The sequence below is a fragment of the Acomys russatus genome, chromosome 1 (genome assembly GCF_903995435.1).
Source record: "Acomys russatus chromosome 1, mAcoRus1.1, whole genome shotgun sequence".
NCBI lineage: Eukaryota > Metazoa > Chordata > Mammalia > Rodentia > Muridae > Acomys > Acomys russatus.
This window is the reverse complement of record NC_067137.1, coordinates 15,371,140-15,390,082: the sequence shown is the minus strand read 5'-3', so window position 1 is coordinate 15,390,082 and position 18,943 is coordinate 15,371,140. Positions and strand designations below refer to the sequence as shown.

At 44.4% G+C, this 18,943-nt stretch overlaps 1 protein-coding gene across 2 annotated transcripts in view; it reads right to left on the bottom strand.

Moving 5' to 3' along the window:
* Fez2 (fasciculation and elongation protein zeta 2) overlaps positions 1 to 18,398 on the bottom strand; it is a 41,587-nt gene extending 23,189 nt beyond the window's left edge. The window contains exons 1-5 of one of the 2 annotated variants that reach the window (XM_051166726.1): positions 18,100 to 18,398; positions 13,298 to 13,406; positions 5,687 to 5,803; positions 3,620 to 3,761; positions 1,561 to 1,829 (exon numbers count right to left, since the gene is read on the bottom strand). In XM_051166726.1, coding sequence (XP_051022683.1) covers positions 1,561 to 1,829; positions 3,620 to 3,761; positions 5,687 to 5,803; positions 13,298 to 13,406; positions 18,100 to 18,350 — 888 coding nt within the window. In that variant the 5' untranslated portion in view covers positions 18,351 to 18,398. The remainder of the gene's footprint in view (positions 1 to 1,560; positions 1,830 to 3,619; positions 3,762 to 5,686; positions 5,804 to 13,297; positions 13,407 to 18,099) is intronic. The other variant, XM_051166790.1, reaches the window with a different exon arrangement.
* Positions 18,399 to 18,943: the final 545 nt, after the last annotated feature.

Below are 18,943 nucleotides of genomic sequence, written 5' to 3'. Positions count from 1 at the left end.
CTTCCTGAGATCAAATATTATGAACAAAATAAATGGAGTTTTGTATGTCAAGACCAATGAAGATTTAACTCTAACCCCCTGTTGTCTTGCCAAATCCACTTCTCAGTATAAACGCTATACAAAATTACACAGCGGATCCATGCTAACCCTATTTATATGGGAATTACAAAAAGAAGCCTTTAAACCCCTCTAGGGATAAATGTGCTTTTCTCAGCCAAGTGTTAACACCAATAAATAGAGGATTTGCACATCATCCCTAACAGCAGTTATAGAAATTAGCAGCCATGCCACCAGCTAAGCATTTCACTTAGTCCCACTACCACAACAGGCAATTTAAAACACGTGTTATTAAAATACTACATGCAAATGAAAATATTATCCTTGATATTTTAAAGTAAATGATCCAGGACCATAGAGTCGAACAAACGCTTTTCCTTCCACACAATCACCAGAAATGACTAAATAAACATCCTTTCGATCAAGATTGGTATTTCTCAAAAACTAAATTCATCCAAATCCTTCAAAGTAAAAGTTCTATGTGTTCTGAAATTTTACAGATGAACATCACACTAAGAGAGTGTGAATGTAGCTATTATTCACCATGTGGCTGATGGACAACATGATAAGATTGTGTGCGACCCACTCACCGGTGCCCAATCACCCAGAAACTGGATTCTCTTCCTAGAACTTTACCAGCATCTGCCAATAAGATTCCATCATCTGGTAAATAATTCAAGACTTACTCAAAGGGAGGGCAAATATTACTTTAAACCACAGGACCAATTTATTACAAGTATTACTATGTTTTATCGTGATTGACAAAAATGTTCATTTTGGAAAATGGATCCCTTTGCCCAACCTTTCTATTCTAAATAAGAACCAATACCTGCTCACACGTGAAGTGAGGGTGAGACTATACAGGACCCCAACTGGTCACAGAAAAAACAGTACAAAACTGACTGATAACATTTATGATGAAGTTTAACCAATGAAATCACTTTGTAGAAAACAAAACTACCTCTTATGAAGGCTCAAATATTCCAGTATGTTCTTACCTGTCAGTTATATTTCAGTCTGCTAGATACGAAGCCACGTGGCTGGTGTCAAACAGCTGCCACCCACACCCTCTGACTAGTCAATAGGAACCTGTTTACACTTAGGTCAGCACGGTTCTCAGCGACCCCGGAAAGGACCTTCTTCATGTCTTATAATGCAGCCCCCAGAGCTAAACCAGAAAATAAAGCCACTCATCAGCATGCCAGGCAACCGTGACTAGCCACTGCGACCATTCTGATGTAGTAAGGAGTGACCGCTGGCAGTCCTTCCTCTGACTCAACCCCTGGACACCCAGCTGCTAGGGCATCCAGAGCACAATAAGCATCACTAAGAAATACCTTCCTGAAGACGCTGAGGGCAGCATGTTCTAGCCAACAGTCCCTGTGGTCCTCTGGTCAGAGGCCCAACACCCTGCAAAGGTGTGGCCTGTCAGACCCGCTGCCAGCCAGCTGTGCTGGGGCCAGCTGTGGGCAGCGCTGGGTGCCTCCTGCACACATCACTTACTGTGCCTGGCATGTGACTTCTCTCGTTCCTCCCGTTCTGAGAGCTGCCATTTTTGAGCTTCTTCTTCTTCTTGGCTGTCTCTTTGTATTCTTTCTGCTTGTTCTGCACTTCAATCAGAACAGAAATGAAACTGTTTTCCACTTCCTTCTCAAACTCCAGCTCATCTCTCAGGGCCAACTGCTGCACCAGCTCCTCAGAGTACTCCTTAATGGCTGTCTCGATTTCCTCCAGCAGTTCATTTAGCTCAGATACCGACAGCCTTTTCACTCCTGTGGCCAGAAACAAAGTAGAGCGGACACTAAGACACAACTGTTTCAAGGCAGCATAACGGGTGTTTTACACCAAAGAGCAAATCAAAGTCTAAGCAATTACACTGGCTGTTTGGGATCTTCTCAGAAACTAAGACGTTCTGAGGGTAGATCTTAGCAGAGGTGAGTAGGCAGTCAGTCAGCTGAGATGAAACCTCTAATCATTTTTTATGTGTATAAATCAAGCATCCCACAAACAGTACTATGGACAAGACTGAAACGAGGCTGGTAGAAGGAAAAGAACAAACACAGAAGCAGAGGGAGGGACAGAAGCTGCCTGCTGGCACGCAGTGACAAGCCACCGGGCAGCGTTCAGGGAGTCAGCCTGAAAGGATCAAACTAAATGCGTGTTTAATCCTATATGCCCCCTCTCGTGCGGCTGGCTGAAGATGAAGAAGATGACGGGAGGAGCAGGCCATGGGAGTCACCCTAGCACTCTGTAGCACAGGAGAGCCAGAGGACACTGCTGAAGTCCTAGAGTCTGTGCCTAACAATGAGACTACAAGGACGGACTTAGAAAAATCATCAACTGGAAATGAGTTCATTAGATGGACTTTAGTCCAGTGTAACTGCTCTCCTTACAGAAAGAGGAGAGAGGACAAAGATGACCTCATGAAAACCCAGGGACAAGGCAACTGTCTCCATCTGCAAGCCAAGGAGTTAAGATTTTAACACCTGGCCTACAGAGCTGAGAGAAGGTAAATTTCACTGTCCAAGCCACCCAGTCAGAGGTACTGTTTGTTATGGGAGTGCTAGCTAACTAATACATGCTTCCTCTGTCTTACCATATGATCAAGACTGGGCTTTGGATTCAGGACTCCAGCAATGCCAAGAGCTTCTCTATAGAGCTATGGCCAAATCACATCAGAGGAAAACAACATGGTGTGTCCCAGAACCTTCCAAAGGTTAAAAAGAAGGCACATAAAAACAAAGGGATTGAGGCAGCTCAGGCCCAGGCCTCTGGTCTGGCCACAAATACATCCCCAGATCCCACTGGGTCTTTTCCAGCAGTGAACCAGGCATGGCAACAGCCACAGCTGCATCAGCTGCCCGTCTCAGGGCTTTCCCATGCCGGGTAGAGCTAGTCAAACGCTCTTCCTGACAACCAACCACACAGTATTTACAGTTCAGTGTTGTCATATGCAAACACAGATGCGATTCTAAGAAAAGCTCACTTCCCAAAGTCCTTCAAAGCTCCATCAAAGACAACTGTTTGTAAACACAGGAATTATTTTCAATAAATATATGCCTTTAATGGGCTAAACTGTCTCTCCCAAAAGTGTATGCTGAAGTCTTAACCCTCAGTATCACAGAATACACCAGTATTTGGAATACTTACAGAAAGAATTAAGTTAAAATGAGGTACAAGGCTGGTCCTCCATCCACTGTGACCTACGTCTTATAAAAGGGTGAAATGTGGACACAGATATGTAAAAAAGGAAAGCCAGGGAAAAGATGGCACCCACAGGCAAGGGCGGAGGCCTCAGGAAGAACAAACCCTGAACCTTGGCCTGTCAGAACGATCAGGAAACAAATTCAGCCAAATCGGAGCGACCCAACCTGCAGAAAATGTTCCCCAAAGCAAACTAAACCAAGATTTCAAGAAATCACAGCAAAGTCCTGAACAATGACCAAAGTGTGTGCACAGAACTACACGGCCAGAGGACACAAGGAAATCAGAGCTGCCGGGAGGGGGTGACAGTGTGCACTACAGACAGCAGGCACAGAGCACTACAAGGCGAGTCTCTCACTCTCTTCATAGCTGCTCATGCTGGACCTCTTGAGAGTCTGGATCTCCTGAGAGAGCATGGAGAGCCGGTCTGACTGCGTGGGGGTCTCATCATCTTCTGGATCTGGTGACTCCTGCATCATCTCCTCAATTTCTTCAATAACCTTCCAAAACATAGACACTGCTGTTAATCAAATGGATTAAAGGAGAAAAGCCCAGAGTGTGCCACAGCGCTCACCTGACCACCAGAGGAGAGGTGCACTAAGTCCTTGTTATGTGCAGGAAGTACAGGTAAGAATGAACACAGCTTATCAAAGGAATTGACCATACATGAACATAAAAGTAAACAGAATATGATCTGGTAGTCCATCACAGTTCAGCAGACACTATCACATCTTGACATGGCTGAAAAAAATGGTGCCATAGTTTACTCAGACACAGACTAGATTATATAGTGATAGTTACAAGATGGCAAGTAAGGGAAAATATACTATATTCCACATGCATGTGCTCAACATAAATGTAATCTGCATTCACCAAAACTTTGACATAAAACTTATAAAATATAATATGCATAAAAAATTATTCATGTATAAAGCAGAAAGTTAGGTCTCTAGCAGCAAAATAATTTCATTTATTAATTTGGTAAAAGACAAAGAGGTAATTTTAAATTACCGAAAAGAGAATCAGACAGGAAAAATGCTGCAAGAAGAAGGAAGATTCCAGAAATCCATGTCCCTTTAATTAAACCATTACCTACTGCACACACAGTACAACTCAAGCCTTACAACTGTACCTTGTCTGGTTCCAGATTCTCAGAGTGAAAAAGGAAGTAGAAATTTTAAAGAAAAGTAGAAAGGTACTTTAAAGGGGGAAGGGGGGTCCTCGAAGGGCATTTAAGCACTAAGAAAAAAAAATAAATACAACTCAATGATGATATAGAAGGCCGTGAGTATATTTGACAGTATCTATGAATGAACAAACTTAACAGGCAGCTCTTCGATTGGGGAAAAATGAAAGGTCAATCCATGAGTATCTATGCTCAGCAGGAAGGAAGCCTTCCCAAACAGAGACTGTCAACAGTATAAGGAGACATTCCAGGAGGCTACAAGATGTGTTTCCATAAATCTTAGGTATCAGGCAAATTTCTAGGGGCCTGAGACTGTACAGGGGCACGCCTCTTTCTGGTTCATCACACCTTCCAGAAATAACATTTTCTCCTTAGCACCACAGTTTTCCAAGTCTAGAACAATCCAAGCACAAAGGCAACCAGGGGACATCAGAAGGACACCTTCCCGTGTATGCTTACTCCTCTGACCTTGCCGTAACGTATCTCCTTACTGACCTTCTCCTCCCTGCCTAAAAATAAAACGTGACAGAATTCGCAGCCCACGTAAGCCTAGGAACATGTTATTTCAGGAAGTTCTGCCGTCACACTTTGACAACACAGCAGGGGTGGTAGAGTATTCAGAAAACAACAGGACTGACTCTACTGGTTTCAAATGAATACAGGGTTGGCATTGCCACAGCGCTCCACAGGTATAACGCTTGCTTCTTTCTAACACTGCATAACAGACACTCCTATTATCTGTTAAAGATTCTTACCCAGGGCTCTACAGAAACACACCTGGTGGACACAGCAGCTCAGGAGGCAGAGGCATGTGGGTCTCTGTAGTTTGAGGCTGCCTTGGTCTGCAAAGGGAGTTCCAGCTAGCCAGGGTATACAGTGAGATTTTGCCTCAAAACAAACAAAAATACCAACTTAAATATAGTCCAGTTCACTGATGTTTGGGTAACCTCGTAAAAAGTAGAAACTTCTTGATTTCTTTTAAATTTCAGTTTACACAATAGCCCTCCTTTAATAACTTGTAATCGATCACAGAGTATGCCTAGCCTGGAAATCTTCCCAATCCACAAAATATCACCTGCCTTGGACAGCGTTTACCTTGTTTAACCTCTCCATTGAAGACTCAACGTCAAGCCAACATTAACCACACAATCTAGAGAAATGAAGCAGGCTGACCAGCATCACCTGCTGCCACAGTAAGCCGCGGCTCTCAGCCCCAGGCTCTGATTCTCACCTCCATACCTGGTCTGCAGTGAAGAGGGGCTCCTCGTTGACACAGGAGACGATGATGGAATGCATATCCAACTGCTCCCTCAGCTCTTCCTCATCTGAGGTATCAAAGATCAAGCCATCACCCATCTGAAAGCAAAAGCACCCCCATTTAAAGGAAGCCCTTCTCATGCAAACGGCATTTCTGGGTCAAAGAGGCAACAGGAAAGCACATGCAATAGAGCTATTCCATGAAAAGCAAGGGTTGGAAGGCACCCTAGACCAGCCCACACAGTGTGCTACACACTCCTCCAGCTGCAGGAAGTACAGCATAGGACGAGGTGCTACATGCACCCCAAGATCTAACACAAACATAGAGCTATTTTTCCAGAAGAAACAGCTACAAAAGCATTACAAAAACTGACACTTGCATAGAAGAAAAAAATACAGTATTTTTAGCAAACTATAAGGCACTGGAGTGAATAGAAGGTAGCAACAAGTACGTAGCTAACACACTGGCAGGTGTTAAAATTCTGCAAAGCTATCTACAGACTACTTTCTAACATTTGGACACTCAGAGTAAAGGTAATCAACATCCGGTAGGCAGGACCTGTCCCTGAGACACACTCAGCCCTTCCAAATGTGCATCTGTCATTCCAAAAGAAGGAATGATCTAGGCTCCTCAAACACCTCTAACTATGTTGGAGAGCCTCCAATCACCTCAGCACCATTTCCTACTGTGTTCTATGTCCAGGAGGCTGACCATATGGACCAGATCAAAGGATGCCCTTGACTTCTGGCTTCCAGTTGGGTTACACATCATTGACAGGCACCAGGAGACTGCAAGGTGAGAAGGAAAGTGCTGGGCACTCATCCTGCTGCCTTCCTGTCTGCCAGAATGCCATTTGTCAGCTCTGGCTCTGTACCAAAGGCCACAGCTCTTGTCAAGCGGACTTCTTCTCAGTTAATCTCTCCAGATTCTAGAAACCTCTCTTTTCTTTTTCCATTTCAGGGCCGTTGGAGTATCAATAGCTGCTGCCATGCCTGGGGTACAGTTCACACAGGAGCTGCTGCCATGCCTGGGGTACAGCTCACACAGGAGCTGTTGTCATGCCTGGGGTACAGCTCACACAGGAGCTGCTGCCATGCCTGGGGTACAGCTCACACAGGAGCTGTTGTCATGCCTGGGGTACAGCTCACACAAGAGCTGCCATGCCTGGGGTACAGCTCACACAGCAGCTGCCATGCCTGGGGTACAGCTCACACAAGAGCTGCCATGCCTGGGGTACAGCTCACACAGCAGCTGCCATGCCTGGGGTACAGCTCACACAGCAGCTGCCATGCCTGGGGTACAGCTCACACAAGAGCTGCCATGCCTGGGGTACAGCTCACACAAGAGCTGCCATGCCTGGGGTACAGCTCACACAGGAGCTGTTGTCATGCCTGGGGTACAGCTCACACAGGAGCTGTTGCCATGCCTGGGCTGTGTCACCCCTACTCAGTGTCTCTTATGCTCACCCAACCCAATATAAAGAGCCTCTCTAGGACTACAGAGTTTTGTATCAATAGTAACTGCAAAAGCTACCTGAGGAAACTCAACAGAGTCAAGGAATGATTTTCTAGCTAACTGTCAACGAACCGTTCACCTATTGTCACAAGAAATGTGACAATGAAAAGTGTAAGAATAGTTAAAGATCTAGCTCACAGCCTGCGTAAAGTCCTAGGTTCAAACCCCCGGACTGGGGGAGGGGAAGCTTATCTGGAAAAACGATTTTATTTACTAATACATAGGGTATATTTAAACTTCGGGATACAATGGAGCGGATACAGGTCCCAGGAGCCTGCCCGGTTCCTCACACAGGAGCCTTCAGATGAATGTCAGCCAGAATAAAGCCAATGAGTAAAAAGGGCATAGGGAGGAGCCACTGGCATGCTGACTTCCCATGAGATGGTGGGAAAGACCTGCTGCTCGCAAGGTCTACTGTCTCCTCAAGGATAATGCATCACCTCTTTCTGTTTCTCACAGCATCTTGGGCCAGCAAAGGTATGAGGTCTCTCGTGTTCTTTCTCTCTCTGTCTCTCTCTCTGTCTCTCTCTCTCTGTCTCTGTCTCTCTCTCTCTCTCACACACACACACACACACACACACACACACACACACTGAAATTTCAGAACACCATGTGTAAAAGACAAAAGAAAAGGAGCAGACAGAAGAAGAACCAGGAGTTAATATAGCATTTGAATTTACAACAGCAACCAGAGATGTCAGGAGGGGCGGTGGCGGCAGGGGGTGGGGGGGGAGGTGCGGACAAAGAACCATCCTGGAATCTAATGTCCAGCCAATTTAACAACTGGGTGGAAACTAAAAGTAAAGACATTTGTAGACATGCAGTACTCAAAAAATTTACCTTCCTGGCACCCATTCTCAGAAAGATACCCACAGGAGAATGGAGAGGAAACAAGGAACCAAATACAAGGTCAGAAACAATGCAGGAGTAAAGGTCGTTCCTGCAGTGACAGAGGACGTGAAATCCCCAAAGGACGCCTGGGAAGGTAAACTAGAGAGTGGCTGAGTCACTCCAGAGCTGCCACTACACAGCATTAAGAAGATACTGATAGCCTACTCGGGGTCTCAAACTTTACTCACCACACCCTTTAAGCCCAAGAAATTTTCACATGGCCCTAGGTATATACAGAATAAGTATACAAATCAAACGTCTACTGATAATAAAACATAAAGAAATTAGAAATATATTTTACAGAGTTTCTTTTGGTAAACATGTATTTTTCCATTTATTAAAAATGAAAGCAAATTTGCATATATACTAGTGAGGTAAGTAAGTGTACATATTATTTTTACATAACAAATTAAACTTTGGCTGACAATTTGATACCCTAAGACCCAATATATCTTCAACACTTTTCAGACTCAATCAAGATTTTGAAGGTATAATCCTCAACACTAAGAATGCCAAATATGTAATACAAAATAGCAGAAGTATGTTTAGGGCCGTTTCAGAGACTACTGGAAAGGCTGTCCTGATCCTAAACCAAAATTCTCTGAACAATTTTTGATGGGACTCAAGACAGCAACTCAAACAATAGTTAAATAAGTCCAACATTCTAACTCAGTACAATCCAAAGACATACCGATATGATACCTACAAGGTTCAGAATGAGAACAGGAAAATACTACGTCCTTGGTTTCTGTAATCAAGCAAATATGTTTCTAGCAGGACAAACAGCTCCATCTGCACAGTGAAGACCCTGCGATGCATGTTCTATTAGCACGGTCTCCAGTCTGAGCCACGATGTTTCAGCTGGCACTGGTAAGTACTTAGTGCACATGCAGGCCAAAGTGCACAGGCTATGTTCAGAAACAAAGCTGCAACAAAGTCACATTGTGCAAAGAGTGACTGAGGCAGATACACCTTAGATTCATTGCATGCTTCATTGTGAATTGATTTTGGGTATGTTCAGAAACCGTTCACTATAACCAGATTTCTTTCGGTTCCCACAGTCACACATCTCCATTTGGGGTCGGATCCACAGCTTAAGAAGCTGGGGTCCAGCAAGCACACTACTGAAATAAAGCTTATGACCCTTTGAAGCTGACTGACAAATGGCTGTAAGTAGCTATGCCACAAACAAACAAACAAACAAATGTCAAGATGCATGTAACCAGGAATTCTGACAGGATCACACTAGGAGGACAAGAAGGGAAGGTCCACGTGGGGTTTCGAGTTGGAGGCTGGAGGACAGTAAGAGAGCAACGTCACACTCTGGGAAGGTCAGTGCGCAAGTCCAACAGCGAGCAACGAAACTGAGTCAAAAAGGTTAGCTGCTAGAAGCAGCCGCTGAAGGTCGTGGAAGTGGCACCAGACATCCAGGATCAAGGGCAAGAGCGGCCTACGTCTCAGTCCCACAGCGCTGGCTCTTTAAGAGTGTAATTTCAGGAGCCATGCTCTGGTAGTCCACACCTTTCATCCCAGCCAGAGGCAGGAGGATCTCTAAATTCAAGCCAGATTTAGGGAGTTAGTTCCAGGACAGCCAGGGCTACACAGAGAAACCCTGTCTCCAAAGAAAAAGAAAAGAAAAAAAAAATTTTAATTAAAAAAAAATTTTTTAAGTGTAATTTCAGTAAGAGAAAGCTCAAGAGACTAGGCTCTTCATGAGAGGTTGCTAGATTCCAAGGCCACAGAAATAAAGTTGGGGAGGGTAAGGTTATAATATGGTCATTAGAGCATAAGACGACACACATGGCCTCTAAATTGTCCTCAAAATTCTCACACATCAAACTCACCTGCCCCATCATCCTTTCTTGTTGTAGTTTGAACACCAGAATTTTGTTTTATTTTTCTTCTCTGGCTTATAAATGAAATTTTAATTTTAAAATTACTGTTAAGGAATACATTGTCATATTCTTTCTCTTTCTACTCTTATATTTTTGGTTGTGAGCATAGCCTTTACTGTCTGAGCCATCTCTCCAGCCCTCTCTTTCTCCTCTTTTTTTGTTTTTTGTTTTGGTTTTGGTTTTGATTTGGTTTGGTTTTTTTTTTTTTTTTTTTTTTTCCCCGAGACAGGGTTTCTTGGCTGTCCTGGACTTGCTTTGTAGACCAGGCTGGCCTCAAATTCACAGTGATCCTCCTGCCTCTGCCTCCGGAGTTCTGTTAATGATATCAAGATGCACTAGAAAAAAGTCCCTCTTGCACCAAGCATGGTGGTGCACGCCTAGGATTCCAGCAGTTGGGGGTGGAGACAGAAGGACTGGAAGTTTAGTTCATCCTCAGCTATGTGCCAAGTTCAATGCCAACATGGGCTATGTGAGCCCTAGTTGAGAAGGCAGGATGGAGAACAGAAGGAGAAAGGAAAGTGAAGAGAACATCCTCTTCTCACGAGAAGGAATAAGAAGATTCACAAGAGGGACTGTAAGCCAAAGGGACAGAAGCATCTCATCGTGTGAGCACACGAAGGAAGTACACTCATTGAGAACAGGTTTCATACACACAAACACACAGACACACACAAACACACAGACACACAGAAACACATGCGCGCGCGCGCTCTCTCTCTCTCTCTCTCTCTCTCTCTCTCTCTCTCTCTCTCTCTCTCTCTCTCTCTCTTTCAATTTCCAAGACAACAGAAATAAGGATGCCAGATCATCCTTCCCAAGAGGAAACAGGCCCATTCCCCACAGAGGTGAGGTTTGCCTGGGCTGACATGGGACTCAACAGCCAGCCTCCCCCCCCCCCACCCCCGCCAGGCATAATGTGCCTTTTGGAGCCAAGCATTCCCTTCACTGTCCCCATGCCGGGGTCAGACACAGAGCTGATCCTACTGTTGCCCTCTGTTAAAACTGCACACACAGCAGGAGGGAAGAAAATAAATAAATAAATAAGAATGTGGAATATGCCAGACTTCTAGAAAAGCTGAAACAAGTGCAGAAATGTGAGTCGTGACTTGTCAATGAAAGAAAATGAAATAACTAAATCTGTTGTTTTCCTGAATATTGTTTTGCTCTTAATATAAAAAAGCAAAGTATCCCCTTATTCTTGATGGGGAAAAAATGCTCTTATAGACCCCATTTTATAACTAGAATGATCTAAAGAGTATTTCCAAAGGTAAATTTTACATTCCTCGGTCATGGAAAGAATACAGCACCTAAGCAATGCCACTTGCCAAGGTGAAAACTAGGGGAAGAGGACAGAGCTACTTTGATATAACTCTGTCCATTTGTTCTTCAGGGATGCCAGGCATACTATGATCTTTCTGGGGAGTGAAGTTCTAATTCAATTCTATTCAACAGTGGAACAGTCACAGCACAACAAATGATTGATTGGTTGACTAATTGGCTGACTGACTGATTAGCCCCTGTCTATCTTAATCTACAAGTCTTTCATGTAAAGCTTTGATATTCACTACTAGTATAAAATGGCAAGGCTTAACTAGACACTAACATGGCTGTAACATTACTCTAGCATTAAAAACAGCATCCAGGCCAGGCACGGTGGCTGTAGTCCCAGCACGTGAAGGGGAGAAGCAGGTGAATCTCTCTGAGTTCAAGGCCAGCCTGGTCTACAAAGTGAGTCCAGGACAGCCAAGGCTACACAGAGAAACCCTGTCTGGAAAAACAAAAAGAAAAGAAAGAAAGAAAAAAAAAGCATCCAAAAGAAAAAAAAGGAGTGAAGTTAGTGCGAGGCCAGTATGAAATTTATATCGTATTGAGTGAGGTCGGACCGGAGTGTGGCTCACGGTGCAGCTGTGCTTCCCTTCTCAAACTCGGAATGAACTGTCTTCTGCTACTTTTAAAAAACGTTAATAAGAAAATATACTTCATGAATCCTTTCAATACAAAAAAATTAAAACAAGGCAAATTTCCCATCGTGATCTCAGACTTCACAGCCTCGGGGATAAGGTAACTCCCTCACAAATGCATACCGTTGCACTCACCAAGTGCCAGGCATCAGTCGGGGCAGTTACTAAGGAGTCCCAATCTGATGATGGTAAGCAGTGTCGATTTGAAAGACGAGTGAGCAAAGCGCTGTGGGGACTAGGTCCCCTGAGACATCAGGACTAGACTCTGTGGGGCAGGGGAGAGTCACATCTCCACAGGGGTCTCCAATCTCTCCACAGCAGTGTGCTTTCTTGCCAGCAAGGATTTAGATCACTGTTTAGGAAGCATCTGGCAGTGATGCTGAAGTGGGGTTCTCCCATCTGAGCGGCTGGATTAAGTGTCATTTAAAGAGCCTGTCAACTCTAAAATTGTCTACTTCCATGAGATTAGCAGAGGCCAAGACAGTGATAAGAAGCCTCAGCAAGGGAGGGGGACCTAGACAAAGCCCCAAATGACGGCGAGGCCCTAAATAAACAGAAGCTGGAACAAAAGCTACTTAGCTCGGTCTTGTGAAGTCAATGGGTGTCAGGTCAACCTGCAAGGCTTAAAGGGGCTAATGACAGGAGCAAACACAGAGACTTGCTATCTACTGGAATTCTGGGAAACAGAGTCACAATTCTAGATTCCAGTAGACACTAAAAGCAGCAGGCTTTTCCAAGTCACATCATACAAAAATCATCTCATGAGATGACACCAGCAATGTCTAACCTACTGACAGCACACAACACTACACTCCCGGTGGTCGCACAATTGCGCTTAATGAAACAGTGTGCCAGGGGACCCGACATGAGCTTACACTGTGGTCTGCTAAAGAACTTAAACAGTGTGAGTCTGAAACTTACATAATTTGGCTCACAGCTTTAAACAAATGTAATTCTGTGAGTGTCTACTTCAAATGATTCTCTTCCCTCGTCTGGCCAAGAAGCCATCGCATCATGTGTCCACACTTGGTATTTATGGTGTCTTCACCTGGCACTATCAGGATGGGCACACATTAAAAAGTCAAAAGTCAGCAACAGGAAGGCCATTCGGATGCTAAAGTGGGGAGCCACAGCATGAGAACCTAGGTTCAGACCCTCAGCACCCACACACAGAGACAGGCATGCCAGTGCTGGGGAGTGGGGGCGGGGAGGATGCCTGGAGCTCGCTGGTCATCAGCCCAGCTCAGTCAGTGTGCTCCAGACCCACTAAGAGACCTGTCCCCCTATCAGCATTGGCAAGGCGGCCACTCTGGTCCAGCTCCTCACTTACCCCTTTCTCTGAGAGGTTCAAAGTGAGCAAATGCAAGGTCCTCGTATGGGACGACTTCCAGTCTACAGGCATGACGTGCCCATAATTATCTGTCAGGGCATTCCAAATCCTTAAACAGAAGAAAACAGCAATCAGTGAAAGGTAACAAACACTGGCTTTCGTTAAAAACCCAGTACTAAAGTAAAAGGACCCAGAATAAAATAAAATATAGAAGTGCATTGTTTCTTAGAAAAACATTGACAAATATAGTCATGAAAAATCATGTAATTGAACTGACAAAGATATCTTGCTTGTGAAATATAAAAGAGAGAGAGAGAGAGGGCCCCCCTAAAGGCAGTCACTAACACTTCCATTGTACTATGTGCAGGGTACTGTTCAAAGAAGTGTATAGAGTACATACACAGGAGAACGGCAGAGCACACAGAGACACACACAGTAAGTAATTAAATGTAAAAAAAAAAAAAATATCAACAAGCAGTGTAGATAGGAGATGTGTGTGTGTAGACACGTGTGCTTGGGGAGTGGGAGTGTTTGTGTGTATGTAGCTTCATTTAATCTCATAAACAACACTAGAAGCAGAAGCCTTTGCTACCCTCCTTTTGCGAGTGAAGAGCCAGGAAATATGGACTGTCTGCAGAAACACAAAGTAAACAAGCTGTGCTTTCCAAAGACATGATGTATTTTCTGGAAAAAGGACTCAGTTTCAAAGCAAGATTTAATATCCGATCTGAAATGTAACAGGATAAGGACTGAGGCTGATGAAACGGTAAAGAGTGAGGGATCACGTAGGTGCAGGCAGGTTATCCAGTCAGTGCCATTGCTAATCAGACAGCATCTGGGAGACGGGGCATGGGGTACAACAAAGGGGCATTTGACTCCAACTCAGGAAACACACTCTCATATCTGTTTTCCCTCAAATAGTAAGCCAGTCTTTGGTCAAGTTCTTTAACCTGCCTTGGGTATCAGCTGCCCTGATAGAAAATGAAGCTCAGTCACAAAGCAGGCACCTCATCCAGTTCCATCATTCTAAGCATTAACTCAAACAAACTGTATTGAGAAAAATGACAAGGCACACTGGACAAAAACAGCAAACCTAAAAATCAACACAGTAAATCATGATGTTTTATGAAATAAAAGAAGCAGGGGTTCAGCAGCATCAGTAAGAGGAGATTTACAGGGTAGGGGTCACACACTGCACATCTGCACTGCTTACTGGGAGATGACATTAACACGTCACATTTTTTTTAAGGATAAAAATTCGTAACAGGTATTTCTTTGTAAATAATAAGTATATTTATAATATAATAGATCATATTACAAATAGTATACTATTTATACTTGTAATATAATATTATATATTATATATATTATGTTTTATTATATATAATAATATATATTATATATAATATGTATAATATATTATAATATAACATTATATATTATATTGTTGTATTATTTTTATATTATATTATAATTATATATGTAAATTATATTTATAATAGAAATAATAAGTATATTTATAAGTAACATTTAGATGAGCCTTTTGTGCAAGTTTGTCAGCAATCAGGATACAAACAATACTGGCAAGGGCAAAAACATAACAACATAAATTTAAAACTAGAAAAGCAATGCACTTGATTAAAGAATAGAAGTTGCCAGAAGTATAACATCCAGAGGGATGTGTGGCTTCTGAACCCAAATTAGCCTCCAGAAAAACACAAACCCTTAGGCAGGTGTGGTGGTGCATGTCTATAATCCTAACACTTGGGAGGCAGAGGCAGGAGGATTGCTGTGAGTTCCAGGCCAGCTTGGCGTACACAGCAAATCTAGGACAGGACAGCCAATGCTACATAACGAAACCCTGTCTCAACACCACCATCAACAAAATACATGAACCCACAACACGGGGTCTGTCATCCTACAGATCTCCCATAGAGCAAGAAGAACCACGAAACAATCAGGAATTATAATAATGTTACATTCATATTGTTTTGGCTATTTGTATTTGGCAACCTTGAAAATATTTTCCTATCTGGGTGAGTCTAAAATTCTGAACGTAAATCAATATCTATCATATCTCATCTCTATCAACTCTCTGATGGGGCTGAAGACCAAATAGGTTAGTTTCACAATTAAGCTTAGTTGCTTTAGGAGTTAAGATGTTTTTGGTCACATCCTTCTTAAAAGACGCTAGAAGACAAAGACAGTAGAGTATCTCTCCAGGAAGGAGTAGCTGTGGGTTCCAGCTTCCAAGAAAACAGAGGACAATAAACAAGCCTTTCTCTCTGCCAAGGTCAGACAATTGTAGCTAGAAGAACATAAGACCAAGTTCCGTCAAAGATTTCCAGCATTCTCTAGTCAAGACATCTGAGCTGTCTTCATCTTTATCATAAAATAGTATGACCCGCCATAAATAGCTGCCAGGAGCTCCCTCCCAGGGTCAAAGTCCGATGGACAGTGGCTCCGGGGATAAGTACAAGCCATATTGACAGAAACTGACCAAAGCTCAAGAAGTTACATAAAAGATCAAGTCATGGCAGCCTGTGAGCAGAGAGGCTTTCTAACCACAGAAAGGGGCTGGAGCTGACCCTATAAAGTAAATGTATACAAGAGTCAGGAGGCAAGGAGAAGTGAGCTCTACCTCTTTTTTTGTTGTTGTTGTTTTGTTTTGGTTTGGTTTGTTTTGGTTTGGTTTGGTTTGGTTTTTTGAGACAGGGTTTCTCTGTGTAGCCTTGACTGTCCTGGACTCACTTTGTAGACCAGGCTGGCCTTGAACTCACAGCAATCCACCTGCCTCTGCCTCCCAAGTGCTGGAATTAAAGGTGTGCACCACCATGCTCCACTTGAGCTCTAGCTCTTAAGAGGTTTTTTACACATTCCCAAATCAGAAGACATGCATTATCACCAACACACCACCTACCGAAACCATTATTATCAAGAGCAACATGGGCTAAAGACAAGTGCAAATACTAAAATGCCTGCCTAGCATACATGAGCCTTGGGGACAATCTCCAGCACCACAGACAACTGTGTGTGCTTGCTGATGCACACCTGTGATCTCAACATTCAAGAGGAAGTGGCGGAAAGATTGGGAGTTCAAGGTCATCCTCATCTACAAAATGACTTTAAGGTTAGCCTAAGCTACTTGAGACACTATCTCCAAATGGAGGGGAAGGGGTATCAAAATAAAACCAGGTTTAGTGGTTATGCCTGTACTTCTAGCACTTGGAGGGCAGCAGGAACATCAGGAGTTCAAGGACAGCCTGAGCTGCATAGTAAATAAGTTCAAGGCCACCCTGGGCTACAAGAGACAAGTAACAAAGCAACAAAATAGTTTAGAATTCTACAGCCACCTAAGTTTGAAGTATAGACTAAATTAAACTCTCCAGAATGTCCAGCTGAAGCAAAAATAGGTCTTCTAAGAATCTTGGTACAAGCTACACTCATCTGTTTTAAGTAAGTTACTCATAAATATAAATTTGAAATAAAAAAAACGCAGTAAGTCTCAAGAATTAAAGTATATAAATACACACACACACACACACACACACACACACACACACACACACACACACGAAGCTATCTTCTCCTTGGGAAATTCCACCAAAGTCACCTTTTGTTATGCACTGCATGCCTATCTCTACACTTAAGATCTGGCCATATACTTGCCCCTCCTTTTTATAACACGAATCTTATCATCGTTCAGAATTCCTCACATGGCTCGGTGGGTAAAGCCACCTACCACCAAGACCAATGACCCTGGGGACCCACGTGGTGTTAAAAGAGAACCAATGTGCACCAGAGTGGTCCTCTGACTTCCAGGGATGTGCCACCACACTTGACAGGTTTATTACACCCACCCGCACTCGCACAAGTACTCACACGAAATTATTAAAATGTAATTTTTTTTTAATTGGTTTCTTTTATTCTTCCCCACTAACTTCTGGTCTCTCCACCTCGCCAATGCTTTGGAAACTGGTCCTACCCATCACCTTCTGTGAGTACTCAGCTCGCTTATGGCCTCTCTAGGCCTCCTCTCTCTCTCATTTAAACAAGCAATAATCGGGTTTAAAGGTGTTTGGATAAAGTGTTCTCATCAATCCTGTGGATATCCTCACTGAAACTAATCACAGAGCAGATTCTGTAGCCCTGGTCTTCTGGTGACACTATCGCATGCTTGTCGTTAGTACCTTTTGCCTCTGTGGCAGTTTGATCCTTGGGCCCAACAGACTGCTGTGAATTTGTGGTACCTCACACTTTGCATCTTTGCATGGGGTTATATACTATAGCCTCTACCTAACTCCCAGACCTCCGTCAGGATTCAATTTTCGGGTTGCTTTCTCTACTAAGTCTTCATTCGGACATCCCCTTTTAAATCTTCCATATCCGGTACAAATATCTATCAAAGCACTCATCACGCCCATAAAGCATGTATCTAACAAACGTATGTCCCATCCCACTTTGTGTCCTACTTGAGAGAAAAAATGCCCACTTCAGTATCCCCAGTGCCAAGCCCTTGGCACGGCCTTTAACAGATGCGAGCTGATGAATGAATGACCCACAAGTGCCCCGGGAGGCAAGGTCTCCCACAAGGAAGCACACAGGGGTCTGCAGGAGGACTCAATGGAAGGCAGAGCCGCGGGTATTTAAACTCCAGTGGGTAAGGCCGACCGCCTCGGGGCGGGGCTGGGAGCGGCCGAGGAGGAAGAAGGGCGCGGGGCGGGGCGTGTGCGGACTCCCCGCTGCGGCGGGGGCAGGGCGAGGTAGGGGCCGATCCCGCCCGCTCCCGGGCCCGCACTCACTCGTCGCCTTGCAGGAGGCTGCGCTCAGTGATGGGCCGCACGGACGCCCGCGGGGGCTCGGCGTCCGACGAGGGGCGGAAACACAGGCTCAGCTTCTCCTCCAGGCTGCAGGCCAGCGCCGGGAAGCTGTCGCCGCCCGCGTGTGCCCCCGCTCCAGCCTCCGGGCTCGCGTTACAGTTCTCATGGTCCTGGGCGCTCCCGGCAGGCTCCTGGAACTCATAGAAATCCTGCCAGTCCCCGTCCGCCGCCATCGCGCCCGCTGTCGGCACGCGCCCCGCCCCGGCCGGACGGCCACGCCCTGTCGCTGGCAGGCCACGCCCCCTTGGTACCGCCCACTTGAGGCCACTCCCCCTGCCGGCTGGCTCTGGGGTGAGCCAAGCTGCCCTCAGAGTCTTCACTTCCTGAATCCTCTGGAGCTGACCACCAGTTCGCAGGGAAAGGAAGACCTTAACTGAGTTGAGTCACTTCCTACGTTGTTGATCATTTAGAAATAACTTCCCTTGGCATCCCTGTCTAAAAGTGGCTAAAAGGAAGACCTCGTTAAACCTAGTGTCAGATGTTTGCCCCATGGGAACTCTTGTAACATCCCATCTAGATTGACAAGAGATACTAGGAAATGTTTTCGTGAGTGCCGCAATTCATTCCACAGATTCATCTTTCCCACGTCCAAAGCACATGCTAGCTGAAAAATTATGTGAACGGATATGCTCAGATATACTTAGACAATGCCTCAACAGTAAATACCCACCTGCTTGCTATACATGGGCGCTCTCTCATTACTTACTGTAGCTGGGGTGTTAAGGCTAAGTGAAAATTAAATCTTGGAAAAAGTGTGTGACAGAGG